Below are 27,105 nucleotides of genomic sequence, written 5' to 3' on the forward strand. Positions count from 1 at the left end.
GCACTACGCATGCGCGTTCAATCCACTTTGCTGTAGAGGGAGACATGGCGACGTCCCTGATTTGCGGCCGTTTGACGGCTAGCCTGAGAACTTCAGGGGCTAGAAACACTATTAGCTCCGCTTGTAAGGTAAGTGTGTATCCACAACGGAAGACAACGTTTGGGCTTTCGTGGAATGTGTCTGTTATGGCACCACACCTTCCCCCAGGGTTAAAAGTTCTCCGAATCTGACAGGGTCAAATTTGACATTAGCACAACTCGATTGAGTTTCCATTATTTTGGCTAACACGCTAACTAGCGCATAGTTAGCATGGTCGGCTGTCAAATCTCCAGATTAAGCAGTAAACGGCCAAAGAATCACTGTGCCCTTAGTCTTTTCTGTAGCCGTACACTTCGTGTGGCTGTGAACGGCATTCTTGGTGAAGGATATGCTCAGTGAAGCTCAGTGACCTCCACCGGCAGCTGCTACAGCTCCCATCCCAGCAATTCCTCCCCCGTGCTCTCTGTCCCGCTGGGTCTTCTTGGGAAGTTATCTGGCCAAATCCGCTCAGGCTCGGAAGCATAAACAGCTTTCACTGCAGAGATACGCTGTAAATATACAACGGGGGGAACAGCAAGATAAAATGACGGAAGAGATCTAACCGGGAAGAGCGCGCAATTCAACCGGGAGTCCATTACACCAGGCCCCCCATAAGATAGAGCCAGCAAAACTCTGAATACTCTACACTGAGCAGAATGACGTTATTTGTGTCGTATTGGTGGGAGGCTTTGGGTCTCGACATTCTGGTGGATGTTCTTCTGATACCACCAGCCTAGACATTGCTGCAGACACCTGACACCACAGGACAAACTCAGTGGTCTCATGGCTGTGCTCTGGCAGTCCGGAGCTGTTTTGGAAGCATGAAGAGGACTTACACAATACAAAACAGCTGGTTTTAGTGTTTTGTCTTATCGGTGGTAAAAGTATCAGCATTCTTAACAGAAGTCTTTGTGTCATCTTAGGTGAAAGTTTGAAACGCATGTAAAACTTATTTTGACACATTCTGTTTTGCTGATAACATCAGCAAAGCTTTACATTTGTTTTACTAAAAAGGTATCTGCAGATTGTTGAAGCTCTCTAAAAGCACCGCATTCAGTTCTTTTGTCCACAATTCGGAATACGCTATTTAGTGACAAAATATTAGCATTTTTTCAGCTAAAAATTTTTATAGGATACTTGTTTGAAAGATGGTTGAAAGGTGTAATATAGATCAACGAAAAAGAACAGTGATCTTTAAATTGTTTGATTCTTTTTAGGCTACCTGTCAGGACTCCGTTTGCCTACATTTGTATTCATCAATAGGAATTTTTGAGTTATCCATCTGGAAATGTGTTATAATGTATGGTGTAACAGTGAAATAATACATGTGTTGCACATTATGTGGTTGCAAGAGGGACTTTAAAAATCTTACTTGAGTAGCCAACAAAAAGTCTTCAGTTGCTCCCTTTTTTTTCTGTTCATTATAATCTTGATAGTGTGTGCACACCTATTAGAGTTAACAATGTCTGTTTACACACACTTTTGCTTGTGATATAATTTTATATAGTGTGTAAAGGTAACAGAACAAAGTAATGTTTGACTAATTGTCTGGTATCTGAAACCTCAAAAACCGTGACAGGTTTAGTTCTTCTTGTTCTGTTTTAGCTAAACACTTACTTCAGTCACAGGTATGCCATACTGGTACCAGGGGGGATGCCTTTTGGCCTTCAGAACTGCTTTAATTGTCCATGGCACAGATTTAACAAGTGGCTGGAAACATTCCTTAGAGATTTTAGTCCATATTGACATGGAGCATCACACAGATGCAGATTTGTCAGCTGCACATTCATGGTGTGAGTCTCTTGTTCCATCACATCCTAACGGTACTCTGTTGGAATGAGATCTGGTAACCGTGGAGGCCATTTGAGTACAGTGAGAGCTTTTAAATGATGATCAGTTTGTACTTAAGGCCCCAGAATGTTCCACCTCATTAGCCTCAGCTATTGAAACAAGGCAGGATGGAGCCTGTTATGGTCAGCTTTGATGCTATCATCTGAATATCACAGCAAAAATCCAGAATCATTCTGTTGACTGCTTTCGGTGAGCTTCAGTTCCTGTTCTAATCTGACAGGAGTGGCACCTGGTGTGAGTTTCTGCTGCTTTAGTCTGAGTGGTTATCGGAGCTACTGTTGCCTTCTTGTTAGTTCAAAGCAGCTGACCATTCTCCTATCACCTCTTACATCAACAAGGCATTGTTACCCAGAGAACCGCCACTCACTGGATGTTTTCTTTTTTCAGTAAACTCTAGAGGTGCAGATCAGCAGTTTCTGGTACTCAGACAAAGCCCGTCTGGCAGCAGCAACCACTCCACCGTCACAGTTACTTAAATCGCTTTGTGTCTCTGGTCTGATACTGAGTTTGAACTTTAACAGGTTGTCTTGACCATGCCTATTTGCCTAAATGCTGATTAGATATTTGTGTTAATAAGTAAATATGTGAAGCAGGTGTACCTAATAAAGCAGCCAGTTGCCTTCTTTTTTTTTTTCTTGACCAAAAATAAAAGGTTGTATTTTTCTTTTGGTCCACTGATTTAGTTGAGGAAATAAACGTGATTGTCTAATGCCCAGCTGACATGCTTTGAGTAGCTGAAGTTTCCAGTGTTGCTTTTGTGGTCCTACGGACTGTGAACGATTCTCTCTCCCTCCAAGGATGGTTATGTTTTGTGTTGTAGGAATTTTATCTCGTGGGTTTAGTGTCTGCGATTTTCACATGTTGCTCTAGCAATATCGAGGAAAAGACAACACAATGATGTGTCTGCTTGTTTTGAGTTAAAAGAGATTGACATTTGAAGATGGCAGATGTACTGGTTTTAAGTTCACTGCTTCCTGTGCTTGTTCTTTCTGTCCCTTCAGGTTCTTGGTGGTTCTTCAGGTCTGTTTGGCGGCCATGTGTCCCAGCCCCCTCACGTGCAGCAGCAGCAGAGGAACCTCTCGCTACATGAGTACATGAGCATCGGCCTGCTGAAAGAGGCCGGCATCTCTGTGCCGGCCGGCATGGTGGCTAACTCCTCAGAGGAGGCATACGCTGTGGCCAAGCAGATTGGTAAGGCTGAACAAGTCGTTAACAAGCAAGTTCACTTTCACTGTCCTTTTCTCAAGGACAAAAAACCAAAAACTGTAGTTCTGTTATTTAGAACAGTTTAAGTGACCATTTAAGTGATTTTTAAAGACAATGTCCAACCTCAGTCAAGATGCACAGCTTCACACTTTAATGGATAAAGAAGCACTGACATTTGAAGATGTTGTATATGCATTTAATTACAGAAGCCTTGAGAAACCCAGCAGGCTAAACTTCAAATGCTTTGATTGTGAACTGACTGTGGCAACATTAACGTTTTAAATGAATCATAATACAACCTTGTCTGTAAGAAGCCAAATTACATTAGTACTGTTTCTATTCCAAACAATCACATATTGCAATTCTTGTTTAATAAACAAGTATAAGCCATCACTTTCACAAACTTGACTAAGTACAGCAGTCTTACGTTTGGAGTCGCTGTAGTTAAACTCTGTTCTGTCAAACTTCAGTCTGGAGACCTTTGAATTTAGCTACCACGTTAAATGTAGTGTGCTTTAGTAGTGTTATGAATGTTTTATCTGTTAATGGTCCACCACCAAGCCACTGTTGTGGATTTACTAGTGGTGATTTTCTTTGGTTGGTCTTATATGAGCAAGAAGAGCACTTTAGAGCTATGTTTGAAATGGAAAAACTTTAAAGATGCAGGTGTTAAACATTTTGACCCCATTGTCTGACTTGAAAGCATTTAAAGAGATGGAATGAAAGTTTTGACTTTAACCACGCTATTACTCTCTGACAAACCCAGTGGCGTGACTATCCATTTATGCTGCTAACTCTTTCATCACCCCTCTGGACCTGAATGCCACTTGGAGGCTTTTCTAACATTGTGTGTGTGCGTGCGCGTGCGTGAGTGTAAGAGTGAGACAGACAGAGAAAGACTCTCTCGCACACCCAGTCTATACATAGCCATCTTCTGCTTCAGTGGTATCAGTTGACACTCAGCGTGCACAATTCTTGGATAGAAAGAAGTTGCACCTGTTAGAATCAATACACACCCTGTTTCTTGTTCATTGTAAATAACATGAAAGGAGCTGCATGCCATGTTTTTTTTCTCCTCATATGTTACTCCTACTTTGCCTGTGTGTGAAGTTATATTCCTCTATCAGTAAGGAGACATGTGATATGATAAGACTTGTTTAGCTAAGCTGGTTCTCTACTGCTTTTTTTGGGGGGGGGGCATATACAGTATGTTGCAAAAGTTTCTAGCCACCCCTAATCTCTTTATTTTGCTAGGAAAATGGGAAGCGTTTGCAGTTATTTATTGACACATGTTCAATCATACATGGAAATGCAGTATATAAGCCAAAAAGAAGAAGCTTGAAAGTCAAAATTTGGTATAAAGACTTTAATTCTTCAGCACAGCTTGAACTCTCTTAGGAAGATTTCTTGTCATGTCTTTCAGTAGTCTTCAGGAATTGTTCTCCAGGTTTCTCAAAGGACATTCAAAACTCTTCTTTGGATGTTTTCTGACATTTATTTTCTGTTCTCTGACAAGATGATCTCACACTGATTCAGTAATTTTAAGGTCTGTGCTCTTGGGAGGCCACTGTCTGTTTGTCCATACAGGCATGCTTTCACTGCATTGGCAGTGTGTTTGTGGTCATTGTCATGCTGATAATGAAGCTATTGATAGTCAGATGTTTTCCAGATGTTAATTCGCAGTGGATCAAAATCTGATGGTACTTTTTCATGATTCCACCAATTTGACAAGATCTCCTGCGTCCCTGGATGAAATTCAGCTCCAAAACATGACAAAGCCTCCACTATGTTCTATAGATGGCTGTAGACATTCACTGTTGTATTTTCCCCCGGTATATATTAATGATGATTTGAACCAAATATGTAAAATCTGGACTGATCTCTCCATAAGACCTGCTGCCACTGATTTTCAGTAGAGTTTTTGTCTGATTTTGCTGTTTATGGTCTTTAAGAATGACTCCTTGACCCCTTTGACTGAGACCATTTCTGAGGAGGCTTGGACGCCCACATTTGTGAATGTGGTAAATCAAGAATAAGACGATGTAAAATTTTGATACGTTACGTGTATTAGCTAGGAGGCTGAGTGGTTCCACTGGCTGCTGCCACGTCTTCTTTTGTCCTCCACTTTTCTAATTTCATCAAAATTTTTAAGAAATTTTACAGACTGCTCTAAAGAGCTTGTTTGAGACAGAGGATGAACTGTGATAGGGTGTGCCAAGGCCAAGTATAAGATAAAAGGAAATGATTAAACTGAGCTACGCACCCCCCCCCCCCCCCCCCCAGTCCCAGAAAAAACTGAAACATGCTGTGTGCGTCTTAAAGACGTTAAAGCTAAATGTGTATATAACTAACTATTATCATGAAACATTAGCACAGTTAGTGATAAGTTGCCACCTAGATTTGAAGAACACTGGTTCAAAAGCCAAACTTGTGAACAAACCTTCAAATAAAACTCAACTATGACCCGGAGCTTTGGGTCACTGCATATTTTTGAAACGGTCAAGGGTGCGTTAGTTGCCAACTGGAGTCCTTCCTCTCACTTTTAAACTCAACCATTATTGCAAAAGCATCATGGTGTCTTGTAAGCCTTTGGCCATATTGTTTATGCGTGACAGGAGAATAAGATCAAATTAGTTAATCTAAACGTTGTGTCATTACAGAAAGAATACAAATGGAGGTCTGTTTCTGTTAATATCAAAATTGAAGTAGAGCAGTGATTGGTACATTTATGTATAAAGCAGCAAACACACATTTGAAATATGTGAGTGTAAATATTAACAGAGAACCAGGATTTTTTTTTTTTTTACTTTATTATTAACAATGTACAAACTTCATTTCTGGCAGGTCTGTCATGTAACTGATTAGTTACTATGACATTTAGTGCATTTAATATCACAGTGTGTAATTGATGAATGTGTGTGTGTGTGTGTTAGGTTCGAAGGACCTTGTGGTGAAAGCTCAGGTTCTGGCTGGCGGCAGAGGAAAAGGGACGTTTGAAGGTGGACTAAAGGGAGGAGTGAGGATTGTCTACTCGTAAGTAACCCACCCTTTATAATTAAACAAAATAAGTCGTTATTGGAAACAAATCAGCTAAATTACGATTGTCTATATGTAAACACATCTTAGATAAAATCCTGTCCTCACTTACGCGTGTACCAAAGAGTATGTTTTGCTGCTTCACAGTAAAACCCATGTTTAAGATTATTAACACGAAACAAGATCAGCAGGAAATGTTTGTGTTGGCCATGGGAGTGAAAAGATTGTAGGAGAGATAACGGTAAATAACGATCACCCTAGGGAGGTGGAAGACACCAGGGAGTTCAGCTCCTTCTGTATGAAGAAACAGTGCTGTGTTTAGAGACCTTAATGATGTTTGACCATGTTTACGTGCTAATCAATTTAACCTACCCTACCTTGAGTAGTGAATATACGGTCATTTGAAGAATGCTTTCCCACGACTCTATGCACTTTTGTGAAAAACAGCCTGCGATTCGATAGCTTATAAAAACTCTTTAGCAACAATAACTTAAATAACTTGAAGTCATCACAACTGTGCTATCATGAACTTTGACATGCTAGCTACGGTCTGTAGGGTCTGAGATGTAGCTCCTGTGTTTTTTGTAGTTTCTTAGCATTGCAGAGTGTGCACTTGCTGTGGATTTTCTGGGCTGTTTCCACTGCTGGAAAATTGTGAGGGGTCTTGAATGTTTAACCTCTCTCACTGCAGACGTACGGACTTCAAGTTTTTTTTTTTTTAAATGGCCTTAGGCTCCCAGACTGATGCTCACCAACAGCTGCTTCTCTAAAATCATTGCTGGTTGCCCCCCCCACCCACACACACACACACGCACACACACACACACGCACACACAAAAGTTTGTAAGTGTATATCTGCTGAACTGGTAAAACAAAACAAAAAGTAGTAAATAGTAGTAAGTTCTATACCCCCCATTTTTGTCTCCTACTATATTAACCTACTTTTAATATACCGTTGGAAACCCCGCCTCTGCTCCTAATAGAGATTGACAGACCACGTGACTTTCGCGCATTGCATGCCGGTAACTCGTGGCAAAACAATCAAAGTACCGCTTCAAATGCAAGCATTTGCAGCACCGCAAAACGTTCATTCTCTGGTTCCAATACCTTCTTTCTCACAAATCGTCTTCATAAATACACAGTCGTTAACCGTTTACTAATAGGACCTTTGAGCTCAACGGTAGTGGAAATAATTTTTAATTAGTAGTGGAAATAATTTCTGGTTCGCATTACAGAAATGTAGCAGTGACAATAATATTGTATGCTGTAATCGTACTGGGCAATTAGTGATAGCATAGCGCCAAAATTTCTGTTCAGCGCCAGACTTGTTTGTAACCTATATCACCAATTATGTTATGAAAAATGACGTATTAACTACTACAAAACACTGACCTTTGTGGAAATGTTTGGAGCAGACTAACCTGTGAGCTGGATGTTCTGGGACGTTATATTTGGTCTTTGAATGGCTGCAATCCAGGCCATCCGTCGCCTCTTTTTACTTCAGAAACATGGCTCGAATAATTTCTCTTCAACGACGTAATCCGATAAAAAAAACGATCTCTTTACCCGTCGGCTTCCCGTGGCTGTCATGCGACCGGCTATTGCAGTTAATAATACAACAGCTTCTTGACAGTTTTTTGTGTTTCTTTTTATTGCTGTGTAACTGATTTCAATTGAAAGCCTGTGTGTGCTAGTACCTCTTGCCACGAGTTCCCAGAATTCTTTGTGGTTTTACCCTCGAATGACGTCACATTTTCAATCTCTATAGGTAGGATTCGTTTTTTTCTCATGCCTACAGATTGTAGAGCTGATTGAATATCTGAGCTGCTGTAGGCATCAAAGTGCTTCATTAGTTTTTATTTAGCACAGCTGACTGCTGTGTAATTGGAAAATGCTGCCTACTAGGCAAAGTGTCTCCAGTGGGGCAGCAACAAACTGCAGTAATACTGAAAAATGGATAAAAATGAACTCCAGACTTCATCTGAAGAACAAAATAATTAATTGGACTATTCATTTCCTCTTAATGAGTTTGACAAGCCTGTTCTATTATCTGTTTTCAGAAGTTACTGCACAGACTTTGCACACTGTTGTTTAGGGGACAAAGGCTGTAAAGAGTGGAAATTGACTTTTTCTGCACCGTACAATACACGGAGCAGATTACACTTACAACCTTGGTAACTGTGTCCATCCTCATTCTCCTGCTTACTGACTAGCTCAAGAAAGTAGTGCTGACAGATATGATATAAATGTTACTCAAGTAGCTGTTTAATAATTTTAGTTTGTATTGTCCTTACAGGTTTTTATCTATTTGTTTCATAAGTTTTCTAATTTACTTGTTATGCATTAAAAAGTTTTAAATTTCCTGTCTCCTCCTCATCTCCAGGCCAGAGGAAGCCCGAGACATTTCATCTCAGATGATTGGTCGAAAGCTGTACACCAAGCAGACCGGGGAGGCGGGTCGTATCTGCAACCAGGTGTTCATCTGCGAGCGCAGGTACCCACGCAGAGAATACTACTTTGCCATCACCATGGAGAGGTCCTTTCAGGTGAGGGAACACAGGCGCACCCACAAGAAGCCAAATGATGTGTTTGCTCAGCTGAGAACGATGCTGTTCAGGGGAAATGAATTTCCTTAAAAAAATCCAACAAAGGTGAAAAGTTCAAAAGGAGTGCTCTTAATGGCCATTTCTTTGTGTCTTGTAAATCATGCATTAACCTTTCAAACAAACCTTTAGAGGAGGTGATACATTTTTTATGTTGAATGGTGTTCAGGCTTTGCTCCTCCCCTAAATGGCCCCAAAAAATCACAGATTTAGTATTACTAATAACCCATCAGTCTCTGTGTAGAGGTGATTAGTATTAGTCTAAGTGTTAGGGAAGGTACACTTACACTACAGTAATCTCATGATGTTTCTGTGTGGGATTGAATGAGCTCTAGATCATTTTAGTTGAGTTGTTGACAGTCTGCAGCCCTAGTGTGAAAAGCTCAAGCTGCTGCTGTTTGTTTATTTAAACACATTACTCATTCATTTAAATTAAGATCTGTATCATAAGAAAAATCAGCTCTGAAAAAATTAGAGGCAATTTATAAACTACAAAAATTAGATGTGAAATTAAAGCTTTAGATGAGATTAACTGTTGTTTTTGTAATGAAACTGTACATCGCACCTCCACATCTCATCTTTTCATTCAGATGACCAAATTAAGCAAAGCACACATAGATTCATCTGTCAGTGCTTAAATGCATCTTGACTCATCTTCATTGAACTCATAAAAAAAAAAGTCGTGATTCAGTTAACAGATTTTGTCCTGCTTAAATTCGATTTTGACCACTAGATGGCAGCACAATACTGAAGATAAAGACTCTTCAGCATGATTTACACCAGTATAAAGTCATTGTTTTTATATGTGTTAAGAATTTTAACACTTTCACTGGATCTTTTCCTGGGTTCAGTGAGTCTGTATGCTTTACTGGATGTTCAGGTTTTTATTCATAATTAGGCAAAGCTGCTAACATTTGTGTCGACTGTGTCTATAACTTGATCATCCAGTCATAGATCATGAACTATGCGGTGAGCAAGAATTTTATGTGTTTAAAACGTTTGCACACTGTTGTATATAGTATATAAAATTCTTATTGTAATGTATTCCACGTGTTCTTACTGTATGGAGAAAGGGATAAAGATGCTGCTCACCACAGAAATTCCTTCTTAGTATTTTGCCGTCATCACAGCAGAAATAAGGAGGTCTCAGCTCAGGAACAAAACCTTGTATTAAACAGGGTTTGTGATCTGAGGAGCCTCCTTAGGATGTGCAGTCATGAAGACTTGTGTGGATAACCTTTTTATTTTTTTTCCCTCTATGCTGCTGTGTTTATGAAGCTGCTGCAAGCAATCAGCACGCTCAGTGATTAGCCTATTGACAATCAGATGAATGTGAAATTAATAAGTATTTTCATATTTTATAAACTATTTAGTGTTGCTTTTCTAACAACAATGAAAATTACTTACTCCGGTCTGAGAGTTTCTTCTTTTTCCTTTTTTACACGACTTTAAATAGAAAATCTGAGGGTTTGTGAAGGTTGGAGAAAATAATCTGAAGATAAATGACATGATTATACAATTGTTTATTGTTGTCTTTTGCATTTTATTATGAGGATGGTGATTTTACTGTGCAAGCACAGACTACTTTGTTGCTTTTGTTATGAGAGGTTTGAAGACATTGGAATTCTTCTTTTAGTTTTTACACAGAAAAAGATGAATTTTAAGTCTGAAGGATGTGGCTTCAGATTTGATTTAAATTACAGGAAGAGCAGCCAGGTCAGTAAAAAAACAGAAGGTAATTTTGATTGTAATTATTGGGAGAGGATAGTCAAAACCTCCTTGCATAAAATCACTCTTATTAAATCACCCGTTTTCTTTGTAAAGGTGTCTATTAGGCTTCACAGATTTCGAAACAAAAACGTTGCAGTAACTCTAAGATTTTAAATCCCCATCCCTCCCACTTGTGTCCCACAGGGCCCTGTGCTGATTGGCAGCTCACAGGGTGGCGTGAACATCGAAGATGTTGCAGCGGAAAATCCAGATGCCATTGTGAAGGAGCCCATCGACATCGTGGAGGGCATTAAGATGGAGCAGGCTGTCAAGGTGCAATCAATTGTAGATATAATAAGTCATGAAACAGACTTAAGGTGCACCCACTTTGTAGATTGGGCTGCAGGAAGACTTGGAGGAAGAGAAAGGGGAGTGTGTTTGTGTGCGTTCATGCTGCAGTGAGTGCTAAAATGTCTAAATCTCAAGGGTCTCTTTGCTGTTTAAAGAAGGTTAACTCTTATCTAAACAAGGTCATTGGTTGGAGAAATTGTTGCATTCTTCTTAGCATATTTTTATACGTATTTTTTATTAAGGTTTTTTGAATTTTTAGTTTGTTGTCCGTTAATGACAAATTTCCGCCCATCATCCCAAATTTTCCTCTGAGCCTAAGTTATAATCATTTTCCAGGGCTTATAGAAAACAACTGATATTTTCTCATGTTTACAGTATGAAATTGGTGCCTGGTTTAGATTAATAATACTTTTTTTTATTTTTCAGTCTGATGTTTGCCTTTAAAATTATCTGTTAGAGGAAAAAGAAACCCTATCCTGTTTTAGATGATGTGCCAAGCAAGATAAATAATGCTCCGTGTTCTGCTTTATTTACAAAGATGACTCTACAAACATTCAGCTGGAGCTTTTTACAGAATCAGATTTTCACATGAGATGTACAAACAATAACGGCGATGAAGAAAGAAATGTCATCAGTTAATTTTAAAATAGTCTCAATAAGACACTGGCTCTAGTCCTTATGAAGGAGTAAGCTTGTTCTTTAAGGACAACAGGTTGTGTAGGTAGGGTTGGGTATTCCTGCAGTGCATCAGGATAATATTCCCAGTGTTTCACTTTTGTCAAATTACAGCCTTATTCCAAAATAGATTGCATTCATTTTCTACCTCAGAATTCTATTCACAATACCCCATAATGACAAAGTGAAAAACATTTGCTTGCAATTCTTGCAAGTTTATTAATAATATAACATGTACAGAATTTTTCAGTCTTTGCTGTGACACACAAAATTGAGCTGCATTATGTTTCCACTGATCGTCTGTCGGGTGTTTGTACAACATTACTAGAGTCCACCTGTGGTAAATTCTGTTAACTGGACGTGACTTTGGAAAAGCACACAGCTGTCTATATAAGGTCCGACAGCTAAAGGTGCATATCAGAGCACAAACCAAGGAATTGTCTGTAGACCTCTGAAAGAGGATTGTATTGAGGTACAGATCTGAGGAAGGGTGCAGAAAACAGCATTGAAGGTCCCAGTGAGCACAGCGGCCTCCATCATCTGCAAGTGAAAGAAGCACCAGGACTCTTCCTAGAGCTGGCTGCCCGACTAATCTGAACCATCAGGGTAGATGGGCCTTAGTCAGGGAGCTGACCAATAACCTGATGGTTTCTCTAACAAAGCTCCAGCATTGTTCTGTGAAGCGAGGAGAACCTTCCAGAAGGACAGTCATCTCTGGGGACTACACCAATCAGTGCTGCATGGTAGAGTGGCCAGACAGAAGCCACTCCTCAGTAAAAGCCACATGACAGCCCCCCTGGAGTTTGCCAAAAGTCACTTGAAAGATTCAGACCATCAGAAACAAAATTGTCTGGTCTGAGGAAACAAAGATCAAACTCTCATAACTGCTCACCACCTGGCCAATACCATCCCTACAGTGAAGCATGGTGGTGGCAGCATCATGCTGGGATGTTTTTCAGCAGCAGGAACTGAGAGATTAGTCAAAGTCGAGGGAAAGATGAATGTAGCAATGTACAGACACATCCAGCGCTCGGCTCTGCGACAAGGTTCATCTTCCAACAGGACAATGACCATAAGCACACAGACAAGATAACAAAGGAGTGGCATTAGGAGCACTCTGTGAATATCCTCAAGTGGCCCAGCCAGAAACCAGAGTTGAACCCAATTCAACATCTTGGAGAGATCTGAAAATGGCTGCCAACCGACGCTCCGCATAAAGTCTAGAGCCTGAGACGTTCTGCAAAGAAGCAGATCATATTAAAAAAAGCACACACACACACAAAACTGAGCATGATACTAAAAATGACTTGAGGCTGTAATTGTGTCATTATGTTTGTTTCATCATTATTATTGCTGTCATTATGGGCCAATGTGTAAAGTTTTGCGGTGAAATTTGAAACCGTTCTGGAATAAGGCTGTAAAATGACAACGTAACTGTAACATGATGTGGAAGAAGTGAAGCGCCGCAAATACTTTCTGATGCACTGTGGTCTACCTTTTGTCAACAAGATGATGCTGCAGTGTTTGTAATGTAGCTGCTGTACTTTACAGCTACTTGAGCAGCTACTTGTGAGAGAGTGAGGATGTTCCTGCTACATGTACCGAACAAGTAAGAAGCACTAGGGGGGAAAATTCAGCACACTTGAGCTGAGCACTCAGGTGTGTTCACTCAAACACGCTTGGATCATGAACTCCATTAACTGTAGTTTATTTCCAGATCACCTGAACAAACTCAAAACATTACAGCTTTCACAAAACTATCATGTTTAATAATCATTATCACGGCATCTGCACATTGCAAAAGCTTCTTCTTGACCGATCTTAAAAAAAAAATGCGCTCAACAAAGAAACATGATCTTAATAATAATTTCAATTTTAAAAAAAACTACAAAGATGAAGTGATCACCCTGTAGCCATGACACATTATGTCTGCTTGTTTCCTGACATAAATCAACTTGGAATTCATAATTACAGAAGGCTTCATCAGGTTCTCCCTCTGTTTCTTCTTACATCAGCAGGAGTGCTTTCAGAGTTGCAAGCTGTATCTGTACAGCTCTTGTTGGGTTTTCTCATGGAAGATGCCATCAGTCTTTTACCACTGTAAATATGTACTGCTCAAAATAAAATGAAGGGAACACTTGATCATTGCAGTCTTACACCAAGTCAGTTAAACCTCTGGACATCAGTCTGTCCAGTTAGGATGCACAACAGGACAGACCCAGTGTCACCTGCTTTGGTATAAGTGAAAGTAACAATGGCTTCTTCCCCTCAGAAACATTAAGCACTGATTCTTGACTTGAGTTCTCTAAAAACAAAGTTAGAGGAATTGTAGTAATAAGAAAATCATTCAAACAGAACACAGTTCATGAAGAAATTATTCTAATCACCTTTAAAAGAAACATGAGTTTCGTTATTTTTCTATCAGCTGACTTTCAGAAGCTAATGCTGGAGTTCTTTCTTGTTTTTGGTGGACTTGATTTATTTTATTTACAGATGTACTCATTTCTCCACCCTGTCTCACTTCTGTCTTTCTTTTCCTTTCCACTTTATTCCTGTTCCCCTGTTGCTGCACATCTCTTTGGCTCTGAATATTGAAAATGTTGGTTGTCATAGTGAAAGCAGAGACTCAATATACGTTGATTGCAGGGCTTTCAAACTAGATGGAGCAGCATTGATATTCCTTCGCTGCATTTATTTTTGTCCACCAAGACCACATTTTTCAAACAACGTGATGTTCTTACAGACCCAGCAGGCCTTCCGTGCTTCTAATGAGACCTGTCGAAGCTACTGTTTCTGTTTGAAATTTCACTTTAGTCTTAATGTCGACAGGATTAAGCTCTGTGGGAGCAGTGAATGAGACAAAGTGCTACATATGTGACCAAGAGAACCAAAACAATGAGCTGAGAGACGTTAAAGGTATCAGGACAGTTAGAGGAAATGGTTAAATCAAGCTATAATTCTTATGCCATTGTTGATAATGATCAGAACTCCCTTTCTCTCAGTGTACAAAAGTTTTACTACACATTTAATTCCTGACAAATCTTAATGTAAGTAAACCATACATGCTCAGTGTTTCTACGTGATAAAGAAATGCTGCAGTGGTAAGTAAATCTGTCAGCAAGACTTTTTGGGCAATGACCTACCAGAACTTTTTCTGTAGCTGTACACTTTAATTTAAGCTGCTTCGTAGTTATAAAACAGAAGATATTTGATCATTCAAAAAAAAAAAAAAAAAAAAAGAAAATACTGAAAGTTTATTTCTTTCTAATTACTTAATTACTTTGTAGCGAATGCTTTGAACCTAAAAGTATAAAATTCCTCCTTCACATTCTCCAAAGCCGGAGTACAGTCTCTCTCAAGCCGATTTTGGCCCCTGGGCTTTATGTTTGACCCCCGGATCGCGGCTATAAACATGTATTCTTTGGGCATTTCTCAACCATTTGTTTGAAAATAGCTTGCTGCTGATTTTTTATTTTTTTTGACAAAGTACATCTGTCTGCAGGTTGCTCAGAAGATGGGCTTCCCGCCAGCGCTGGTGAACGAGGCAGCCGAGACCATGGTCAAACTGTACAATCTGTTCATCAAGTATGACGCGTCAATGGTCGAGATCAATCCCATGGTGGAAGACTCCTCTGGCATTGGTAGGCGCACACACATGCACCTGTCTGTGTTTCTGTCCTTGTAGGGTGGTGCTGGGTCTTGTCTAGCCTTTTCCCCTAACCTAACCCAGCTGTTTGGAGTGATGTACAACCTGATCATGTGGGCAAACAAATGTGTTTACAGTTGTTTTGAGCACATTTTAAGCGTTCAGTAGCAGGAAACTGTTAAAATCCATCAGAGATGCAACCTGAGTTAGAACAGACTAATCTTTCCCTTCTGAGTCATAACATCACTGTTCCACTCACTATCACACACATTCTGTCTCATTGAATTTTTAATCATGTTGTCTGGAGAACAAAAAAGAAAACATCCTCTTTGAACACAGATGAAGTCAGAGTCACTGTTAGGTTAGGAAATACAGCCTGAAAAAGGAATATAATGGCATTATTTTATGGTATTTTAATAAATGTAAAAAGCAGTTTGGTCTTACTGAACAGTTCAGCATGTATTCAAATAAAAAGCATGCAGGTGCCCAAATTTAGTTTGGGATTTTTTTAAGGATTTGTAAATCTGTTTATCTAAAAAATGGCCATTCATTTCATTGATGGCATTTCGTAAAAATTAATTACATTTTTTTATGTCTTAATCCAAAAATAATATTATTAAGGAAAACAGTGGTGAGAGGCTGCTGCAAAACCACATTTATTGCAATCCTATGCAATGAAGTAGCAATCTTGTTACCTTGGACATGGTTGCTTTGAAGATGGGGATCAGACCTGTGACCGGTCACAGTTGGCTGTCATAAAACTGAATCAAGACTCTGCTATCAGTTTGCAACTGAATGGGGTTGTTTTGTGATAGTATGCCATTTAACTGTGATAAATCCCTGGGAATCACAGACCTGTGGTTATCTCCATGCACAGAAATCACCTTTAATAAATAGTGATATAGTTGCTTCAGGACGACTGTTTAGTTGGGAAGTGACTTGGTGCTCGGTAACCTTAATATAACCAGACTACAAGCTGCCCGGTGACCAGTCGAGTCTGCTACTGCAAAGAGACTCATCAGAGAGTTCAGCTCATTGGCAGACTGACCAAATCTTTTGGCAAATGTTTGCAACCCTTCTTTAAAGTAAAATATTCAATGCAATCACTGGGCAACCACCATTTTTTGTTTATTTGTTTTTTGTTTTTTGCAGTCTTGCTGACTGAGATGTGAATGGTGTGTGGTTGGTATGCTTGTGCAGCTCTTGGCCTCTAAAGGTCATTTTCATTTTGCGGAACAGACTAATTTAACCGGACTTATGACTCTCTGGCAAGGAGGAATGCACTGGGGTTTATCCATGAAAGCATCCTGGAGATGATGAGGAGATTGATTTCAGTCTGAGGTGTGCGTGTTGTTCTGTCAGTGAGTCAGAGTTAATGGCTTTGCCTGATGCACAGTGATGAGCTCCTCAGGCATGAATCACAGCTCTCAAACACAGTTGTGAGGAAAGGAGACCGCTGACCTTTGTGCCAAACACTGTGCTGAGCGCCTGATGAGATGTTAGGTCCTCCTTCTGCATGATCATATATATAAATATAAAAAAGCTCCTTAGCTTCCTTCACTGTAGCCAGCTGATTACAGACATGTTAGAAATGTTCTTCTGTCGTGCGGTTACTGTTCAGGTATGAGTGAAGCTCAGAGTGTTCCTTTTTCCTTGTACTCATAATCAAAGGCAGACATTTTAGCAAAGTGTAGCCAGAAATGAGTTCTCCTCCTGAATTGTTTTTGTTTCTTTAATAAGCAAAACTCTCTCCTCAACATATTCAATTATTTGATCATTTCTGAGGTGATGTGCATTTAGAAAAAAAGAACTCTGCTGCACATTTACATTCCTGGTGCCAGTGCTGGAAACACTCTGTGTCCCAGAGTTGATCCAGAGTTGATCAGTCTCTCCCCCCCCCCTCCCCCATGGCATGACTCTCTGGCAGCTGGAGAGATGAGCTGACATTGATCTTCCTCTAATGTCAAAATCTTATGTGTCTCCATGTCAACAGTGATGTGCATGGATGCCAAGATCAACTTTGACTCCAACGCAGCGTACCGCCAGCAGAAAGTGTTTGAACTGCGGGACTGGACTCAAGAGGACCCGCGGGACCGGCAGGCTGCCACGGCTGACCTCAACTATATCGGTCTTGATGGAACCATCGGCTGTCTGGGTCAGTCCAAGCGAAATGTCAGAAAAGCTAGTTTCATTTTTTGTGTTTATTATAGCTTTTGAACTTATTTGGTGGTCATTTTGAGATATGTTCTCAGTTGTAATCCTGATTGGGTACTGCATTTCCCATAATGCTCGGTAATGCCAGACAGAAAATGAACGTTATAGGTTATAATGGTAACCCAGAGATATTAATATGACCAAACTGGACAAGATATGGATATCTATAGATTAAAAAAAGGAGCTTGCTAATTTGTCCTGCGATATCCTGCAGTCTGTCAGTCTCCTGTTTACTGTCTTTTTTTCCCAAAAACTCTCTAGCCACCTCAACTCCATACACAGCATCCCACAACCTAAAGCCACCAAATAAGACACATGGATTTTTAGTGGAACTGTTTGTTTTTCTTGACTTACTTTAAACAACGTCTCAGAAACGGTTCACAGGTCCAGCTGAGCTGCTGTGTTGTGTCCAGTGCGGTGCTAGCTTATCTGACACAATTCTGTGTCTTAACAATGAAAAGCAGATCATACACTGTGTTTTTTTTCCTCTTTCTTACGTCTTTAAAAATATCCAAACTCGGTAGCTGTTGTTGGCTCTAACACTTTCTACTGGCTCAAAGTGCGAGGGACTCATAAATACAGTGGGGTGGTATTTTACAGCACAGTGGCATCCAAGTCTTGTTTCCATGTGTAAAAACTATTTTTAGTGAGAGTCTGTGATGTTTTGTCATCATTTAAAGATTTCAAAATGGATATTAAACCGTTTCCAACCACTTTCACATCACATAAGGAAGTAGTACAGTTAATTTCAGACCTAGAAGTACACACCTGAGCTCCTTTAGTTCAAAGTTAGTTAAAACTTACCAGCCTATCACCAATTGGCTTTTTATAACGATTATCAGACCAGACTTTGAGTGTAAAGACAGCACTGTCATAGTAGGAGCTCTTTTAGTTGTGATTTATATGTAATGCGTTTCCATTTAATGTCAGTCTTATTATCAATGAGTGTTTTGGGTTTTTTTTTCCAGTACATATTCAGTGCAAAAGAAGAAAACCGTCTGCCTGAATCATTTGACCAGTGGCTTTGTCTGTTTTAGTAAATGGAGCAGGTCTGGCCATGGCTACCATGGACATCATCAAGCTCCATGGCGGCACACCAGCCAACTTCCTGGATGTAGGAGGAGGAGCCACAGCTCATCAGGTGACGGAGGCCTTCAAACTCATCACCTCTGACAGGAGGGTAAGAAGATGCCAGCTTCCAAAGGCTGTTCAGGGTTTTAAACAGGAAACTGTTGAAGCTCGATGTAGCTCACCCCTCTGAGCTCTTCAACATTCAGTTTTTGATGAAGTTTCTTTTCTTTTCTTTCCTCAGGTTCAGGCTATCCTGGTCAATATCTTCGGAGGAATTATGAGGTGTGACGTCATCGCCCAGGGTATCATCATGGCTGTAAGAGACTTGAACCTCAAGATACCCATCGTTGTGCGGTTACAAGGTGAGGAACAAACTGTTATTTTTTAAAATTTTCTTAAAGGGATTTAAAATGTGGCATTGTATTCATTAACTTGTTAAATTGAAGCTTTGACTTTATCCTTATTTAAATTTTTACTGTTGTTAAATAATTTCCCATGAATTTGATGGGGGATTGATGCCTCCCTCCTTCTGAATGTTGAACGAAAGGATAACGACCTCAGACATCTGGTAGCAGCCAGTTGAAGTGATTTGGGAATAGGATCAGAGATCAGGATCAAAGATTATATATATCTCATCTGCACTAGGAGCCCCTCAGGATCCCTCCATGAGAAGATCTTGCTGAATTCAGGGATGTATGATCTTAGCGAGCTATGGAATGCAAGGAAATCCCGACAACTCTCCAGCACAGTATCTCAGATTGAAAACGAGTACAGATATTTGTAACGCAGATTTCATTACCAACCTGACCAACAGCCTAAACCTTGTTTTAAAAGGAAATGGAAATAGACAGGGGTTTGGTCCCAAACACAGCGTTGTAATGTTCTGGATCAACCACAGCCACAGGCTCCCCCTCCAGTGGAAACAAACACACACACTCTCCCCCACCTTGTCAGGCGGGTTAACTGGCAGCAGCTGGCAGTGCTGAGGGGGGGACGACTCGCGTCTGTTTCATTTGATGCTTCCTACTTCAAAGTCTGGCTCCTGGAAACACGCAGAAAACGACAAACACAAATGAGGTGTGAATTATTGTGATATCGTGTGATATATGCATATGTACATTCATACTCTATATTATCAAAGGAGGCCAAGTGTTGAATACAAAGATTTGCTGGTCCTTTGTGGCCTTCCAGAGAGCTGAATCCCTCACTGGGTGAAATTCCTCTGCCAATTTGGTTTTCTCATCTTTATTCATTCGGCAGTGCAAGGCAGTGAAATTTGCAAGCACAAAGAAATGGTGCATGCTTGTATTTGGAGCCTAAACAGAGCTGACATTTCTCAGTTTTCCTCAGGGTAACATTTTCTGCTCCTGTTTTCTATTTTGGAAATGAGAGGATGTCACCTCAAAATGCTGCTGCTGAGGTTTGCGTTCCAGCGCCAAGACTGTAACTGCACTGCAGCTTTAGACATGTTACGTGAATTAAACAGGAGCGCTGCCTTCTGTTTACATGTTTAATCAGTTTTTTAAAAGTTATTCTTTACACATTTTATAATCTAAGATGTAGAAGCGCTTCTGAAGTTGGATTGGAGTCATTAGGTAGTTCTGTCTTATATCTCAATTAGCACCTCTGTGGTCTTGTCTGCAAGTGTAAATGCACTGGTGAAGAACAGGACAGGTAGTTTTGGTGTTATTTTTTTATTTTATTTTAGGGAAGCTTTGCGTGTTGAAAATAATCAATGTATTCCTTATTTATCACGTACAGAGCCTCTGTGCTGCCACTCAGTTCATATGCTCTCTGAAATGAGATATTTCAGCTCCTCTCCCGTGAAATCTTTCCCTGATAAAAACGACATTTGATGGCCCCCTCTTCACCTGACCTCCCCTTAATCATGAGTTTTGACTCAGTATATGTCAAAGACATGGTTTGATCACCATTATAATAGTTTCTGGGTAGCTGCATAGTCAGAGACCCAGGCCCTTGCTAACTTCTGATGCACACCCATTCATTTTGTTCTATAAGCCTGAAATATGACAGAAATGACTCAGTTCTGAAAAGCTTCAATTGTTACTGCTGATTGGCTTTCAAGGGTTAAAAAGTTAATGCCACCCTCCTTTTCTTTTGATTGGCTGCTCCTTGCATGCTGTATTTTTTATTTATTTTTTTTAAATAGGATGTTATGATCAGCAGTGTCACAAGGCTTTTGATGATGACTCCTTGTTGGAGTCACCTGAACAGAGATGGACTTGGGCTGCTTTAAGGTCACTTTGTATAAAATCTGTTTCAAAGAGAAAATAAGATATGAGTGAAAGGTTCAACAACAGAGGAAGTTGCCTTCTTTAGCAGAGTACATCCTAGTTCGTGGTTTGCAGCAGATGTTTTCAGTTCATTTGTAGTGATGTGTGCTTCTTTAGAGGTTTGGACATACTTAACATATTTGCACAATAAAAATATTGCTCATTAATATTATATAGCAGAATCATCTGTATTTTATATTTTCTTCAGGGAGTATTTTCACACACAAAGGTTTTGGACATGGTTGAATGTAACGGAGATTTTGTTGGTTACCTATAGCGATGTGATTAATACTGTGGTTTGTTTTTCTACCTTCAAAATGAAGTTAATTGACTGAGTGCGGTTGATACTGTAAGGCTTCAGAGTACTCAGTCATTCAGTCATCTGAAACGAAATACTCTGCTGTTAGTCTAAAACACTGAAGGCTATTTGAATTTTAACACCCTGCAGTGCAGGGTAAGATGGACTGCAGCAGATCATTTGCTAGAATGCTGTGATTGATAATCAAGTACATGCAGGCAAGAATTCCTTCATGTATGCTTCATCTGCTTTTATCTTCTAAAGTTAGTGGTAAAGGGTAAAAAAAGTAGTTGGAATAACTTTCCAAAGCTGTTAAATTCTGTCTTGTAACCTTTTAAACATATCTGTGGTGTTTTTAACTTTGATAAACTTTAAGCATCACACCGATGAGCTTGAAACTCAAATGCTTCATGGATTTTAAGTCAGAGCTACAAGTAGCACCTCTGTAAGGCTCTACATCAGCACAACGACATGCTTTCTCCTTTCAAAACAGGAACATGCTCTCTTTTAAAATTTTAATGTTTTTTTTAAAATAATAAATATACTCTGTGTGTCTACACACTGACAAGTTACTTTGGTGTGTTTATACATGCTCTTTCGTGTCTAAGACTGCTTCCTGGTTTATCCTGGATTCATGGGTTTGTGTATTTGTGTCAGTGGTTAATTCTGTAATGGATGTGTCTGCTTTGCTCTGTTTGTAATTCTTTTCTGGGTTGTGAGGTCTGTCTGTATAATCAGGCACTAAAGCAGATGTTGTTGATCTCCATTGATTTGTCTTCTTTTTGCTGATGAAGTACCTGTAAAATAAGCCTCCGTTATCATTTTTCCCCTATGGTTGTATCTGTGGTTGCCATGGCTGCACACCAAGCCACAGAGGCAAGCTGAAAAAAGTTGGACCATGAATGGGAAGGCATCCACCAAACAAAGGAGGAGGCAACGGCTTGCTGTCTGACAGCAGCTTTAATAAAAGCTGTCTGCTGGGAGGTTATAGGGTAGTTTTAGGGAAATTGAGTTTTCACTTTGGTCCGGTGAACGTTTTCTTTTTCATCAAAGAAACTTCCTCAGCTCTCCAAACTTCTGGAAAGACCTTTTAGACATTCAGCTTTGTTTTTCCCGAGTGCAAATGGAAACTGTGGTCTGAAGGTGGACAGTACAGGAGGCACAGGTGTCCACAGAAAACCACAAGGAGGTTATTAGCTTCCTCGAGGTTCAAAAACATTCAACAGCATCCAAATGAATGTTTGCCGTATCAAGAAACTCTATCAGTTCTGACAGTGTCACAGCTGTAGGGTGACCAAAGGTACTGCTGTTTTGAAAAACTCACTTTTTTTTCACGTATTTTTTTGTTTGTTCTCAGGAACAAGAGTGGACGACGCCAAAGCTCTGATTGCTGCCAGTCCGCTGAAAATCCTGGCCTGCGACGACCTGGACGAAGCTGCAAAAATGGTACGCACAAAGACCCACGTTCAACTCAAATGCTCACGTCATGAATGGGGAGAGCAGAGCTGACATGTACCGGCCTTTAGATGTGTCGCTCTATGTGAGGAGGAGGAGGAGGAGGAGGAGTTGTGTGTGTGAGAGAGAACCAATGTGAGGAAAAACGTCACTTTACATTTATAGCACAAAGTAACCAGAAAGCAGCAACAGTGTGAAAGCGTATGTGAGAACAGGGTTGAGGAGCAGGTGTGCCGGGGGGCAGTTTGATAACATTTTATTAAATCTTACTCTGTTCTAAACACTTTTCACATCCAATTAAGCTGCTTGATTAATTGCTTAAAAGTGGGCTGATTCCAGCTTTCATGTAACGATTATATATGTGGAAAATGGTTGTATGTGATCTAAAAACAGGATATTAGTGATGAGCAGGATCAGCTTTGTTAGATATGTGAGTTAGCGAGGAAATGAAAGGCTTTGTTCTGTTCTTCTGGAGTTGGAATACAAAAGATTTTCAGGAAAGATGAGAAAGAATGAAAACCCTTTAGATTGTTGTGAAGAAACGTGTATCAGTCACCTGTATTAGTAGTTGTCGTGTTTGGTATTTTTGTTCTGCCAAAATAACTAATTTTTTTTTAAAAAAAGTTTAGAATTAATATGATATGGCATGAAACTGCAGCGTGTGTCTCAGTGCACAAAACACAAGAACAAGACTGCACCTGTTAATCAGCTGATTAACAGGTGCAGCTGCTCTGTGACTGTTCAAGTAGAGTTTGAGGTGTGCGTGCGTCGAGAGAAAAATACGCGTCTTCTAGATGACACTTGGGCAGCCCACTCCCACGGTAAAAGCTCTAGAAAAAGTTTTATAAATGTAGAACGTCAGCGGCTAAGTTGGTAGTAATGATGTGAAGTGAAGCAAGAGTGCTGTGAGTGATGGGGATGTCAGCTGTCAAACCTGAAGTGCACTATGTCTCAACCCTAAATTGAAAGCAGAATACCTGCATAACACCTGAATTTCAGACTTCAAGCACAGTCAGGAGGAGGATTGGGATCCCATTGAAACAGTTGCATGACTTCAGAGACCTGTATCATTTGTGTCATCTGTTCTGGGGTGGCTGTAGCTCAGGTGGCAGAGCGGATCAGCCACTAACCAGAAGGTCCGTGGTTCAATCCCAGGCTGCTCCAGTCTGCATGCCAAATATCCTTGGGCAAGATACTAACCCCATGTTGCTCTCCGATGCATCCATCGGAGTGTGAATGTGTATGAATGTTAGCTACTTAGCACTTAAGCTTAGAAGTGCTTGTGTGAATGGGTGAATGAATTAGCTGTATAAAGCGCTTTGAGTGCTCGGACAGAGTAGAAAAGCGCTATATAAGAACCAGTCCATTTACCATTCTGTATTGACTGTCTTAAAAAAAGGTCTCCTTTTTAAAACACGGGTTTATTGGTTAAATAAAGGTCAATTGTAAAAGTATGTTATGTTAAATTTTATTTCATGAGCCCACTCTGCTCTGTCCACAGGTTGTAAAGCTTTCTGAAATCGTCTCCCTTGCAAAGGAAGCTCAAGTGGACATCACTTTCCAGCTGCCCATCTAAGAAACCCAACCTTTCAGATCTCTTCCTCCAAGCACTTCCTCTCTCACACCGCTGGGTCAGCCTATCAACAACACGCCACTCCACTACCCAATCAAACAGCAACATGAGCTAGAGAGAAGACACATTAGGTTAGCCCTTTGTTAAACCTCTTTCTGGCTGTGTGGCACAATGACACGACTCTGAACAGCGCCCCCCCCCATCTCCCTCCTTTACTCAAAGTCTCAAACCCAGAAAATACCCTTAAGTTGCACTTGAGTTGATACGCACAAACCTCCTCCTTCTCCTCCTCGTTCTTTTTCGCTCTCTTCCACCCTGAGAGGGAGACTCGCGGTGAGCCTTTCTGTCTTCTTTGGTACTTGTTGCGAACACTTTCTTTGACCTACTTTGAAACAATAATAGAATAAAAACAGTAGCTTTGTCTTGTTACTCGGTGTTCAGGTTGGGACTCTTTTGAGTCGGATCATTTCCTGTTTTCAGCTGAATGCTTGTGAGTTGGGACCCACTTGTGCTGTCCATTACACGGTTTAGCACGAGTGCCTTTCAATCTCTAAATAGGAATGTATTCCTCCATTCACGATTTTCTTTGTGTGTGAGTGAAGAGCTACAAACACACAAACAACATGCTGGCAAGCTTGACACTGGCATGAGGAAACAACCTCAGTTTTCTCCTTAATGGAGAACCAGCAGCATTGATTTATTATTGGTGGGTTTTTTTCCATGCAGGCCTCAGTGTTATTTCTGTACCTCCTGTAGGCACGAGTTCCTCAGCCTCCTTCATTACTCCTGACACAGCAGATGTTTCCTCCTTTCAAAACTGCACACTCGGCACGGACGGTCTTCGGGTTCATCTCTGACTTTACCTGAAGGTTTGAACGGCTCAATCCGGTTTAACCCGGGTTTGAACGAGTCACATTTGTTTGCCTGAATTATTAGACACCAGACCTGCGGGCGTATCGATCGATGTCAGGATCTGAGCGAGTATTGATGAGCGGGCCTGGCGTTTGGGCTGTGCCTCAGCTGTGGTGGAGCTCGTGTGTGGGTATGTTGAACACAGGTGATACATCACAGCTAACTTTCTTTTTTAAAATAAATGAATTATTCAGTGTTTGTGTTGGGCACCTCAAGTTTTGCCAGGGAGGAACATGGAGATCAAAAGTTGAATGATCTCAAAGTGAATCAAGAGAGCTTGGTTCACGTTCCTGTTCCCATGGAAACTGCTCCTGCTTACCTGCCAGGTTTACACCAGGTGGAGTTCACATCTTGTGACCCTCTGAAAATCAAAAAGGCCGTTGTTTTGATGTCTTTCATGACAATACTTTTAAGATCTCTTTGTTTTGAGCTGCTAATTAATCCAAATAAGGAATTTGATGTATTCCCGGGCAGTGTGAAAATAATTAAACAGATAATGAAAAAAGTCTTCAGTTGCAGTCTTCGTGTTTTAATATTGAGATTATTATTTTCCAAATTGAAACTGCCCAAAACAGGAGGACGCAAGCACTTCCACTGTCATCCAAACAGTACTTGGTTATACTGTCTAAAGGGGGCAGCCAGGAAGTCTGAAGGTTGACGTTCACAAGTCACAAGTTTTTCCGGTTGAGCTCAAACTGAAGAGGACAGAAAAGTCACTGGTTCCGATTGCAGGTTTACCACAGTGTTCAAAGTGGTCATTGTAGGAAACTTTCTTGTTAAATGAACTACTGCCATAATAATTTTTTTTCCCCCCTTGGAGCATGAAAGTCACCAGAAATGGACTGATGACTGCTGAAGACACTGGAATTTTGTGTCGCTCTTTATTTATCTGCTTTATTCTCTCCATGGAATAATTTGCTGGTTTAGACCTCTGCAGTTGCTGCTCCCGTGTGTTCGGTCGTGCCATCGCGCCACAGTCTATTAGCTCCTTTTTTTTGTTTCTGTTTGTGAAGTCAGAGTCAAGGTTGGGGTACTTAGGTCCTCCAAGTCAAACTGTAAAACGGCTGTAGGTTCTTTTTTTTTTTTCCTTCTTCCCTTTACTCCTCCGCCTCCAGCTCTCCAAACACAAGCCGACATTGTGAGTTGTACGTCATTTATTTTATCTTGTAAATAACCAGACTGATGTTCTCGCTCTGTAAAATATTTATGCTCCTCACAAAGAGCACAGCAAAGGAAGAAAAAGAAAAGAATAAATACAGAGAACACCAACGTTTCCCTGGTTGAATTTCTTGTCTCCTGTGTGTTTTGTCTTGGACACTGTACAAAGCTGAGCATTTATTTTGGTTTAATCTTCTTACCAAAAAATGCCTAATTGGTGCTGAATGTAGTGGCACCATAAAGCTTCAGAAGCTTTTATTTAGTTTCCTGTTAAAGAGCAACTGTTTAATGTTTTGTATGAGTTTGAAATCAAGAACCTGCAATAGTCTTGTGAGATAGTGGAGAATACTTCTATTTTACATCCAGGCCTCCACCCATTTCTTCTGCTTATCCGGGGCATGGGTCACAGAGACAGCAGCCTAAGCAGAGAGGCCCAGACTTCCCTCTCACCAGCCACCACCTCTAGCTTAGTTTGGCAGGAGGTCCTCGGTGTGCCAGGAACACCTACAGCCGGAGGCATTCTACTAGGCTGGCCCCTTTCGATGTGGAGAGGTTCTATTCTGAGCCCTACTCGGATGAGTGAACTCACCACTTTCTCTAAGGGAGAGGCCAGCCACCCCTTGAAGAAAGCTTGCTTCTGCTGATATCTGCCATCTCGTACTTTCAGTCACTACATAAGCTCATGACCATCGGTGAGGGTAGGGTCGTAGATGGACCGGTAAATGGTGAGCTTCTCTTTTATGCCCAGCTCTGTCTACCGTGACGGACTGGAACACAATCCACATCACTGCAGGCGTGGCTGAAAAGTGTCTGTTAATCTCCCCTCCCTCCTCACTCGCGAAGAAGATTCCGAGATATTTCAACTCCTCCACATGGGGCAGCAACTTGTTCCTGACCCGGAGTGGGCACTCCACCCTTTTTCAGCTGAGGACCATGGCCTCAGATTTGGAGGTCCCAATTCTTGTTCCTGCCGC

General features: G+C 40.6%; 1 protein-coding gene across 1 annotated transcript; it reads left to right on the forward strand.

Annotated features, from left to right (window-relative positions):
• Positions 1-26,242, forward strand: sucla2 (succinate-CoA ligase ADP-forming subunit beta). Its single transcript, XM_085136029.1, has 11 exons — positions 1-128; positions 2,931-3,120; positions 6,069-6,168; positions 8,555-8,717; positions 10,689-10,817; positions 15,013-15,151; positions 17,150-17,311; positions 18,408-18,550; positions 18,683-18,803; positions 22,391-22,479; positions 23,990-26,242. The coding sequence occupies exons 1-11, from the start codon at positions 45-47 to the stop codon at positions 24,062-24,064; spliced, it is 1,395 nt and encodes a 464-aa protein (XP_084992155.1). The 5' UTR covers positions 1-44; the 3' UTR covers positions 24,065-26,242.
• Positions 26,243-27,105: the final 863 nt, after the last annotated feature.

This window comes from Neolamprologus multifasciatus, chromosome 16 (genome assembly GCF_963576455.1).
Source record: "Neolamprologus multifasciatus chromosome 16, fNeoMul1.2, whole genome shotgun sequence".
In the NCBI taxonomy this organism is placed as follows: Eukaryota; Metazoa; Chordata; class Actinopteri; order Cichliformes; family Cichlidae; genus Neolamprologus; species Neolamprologus multifasciatus.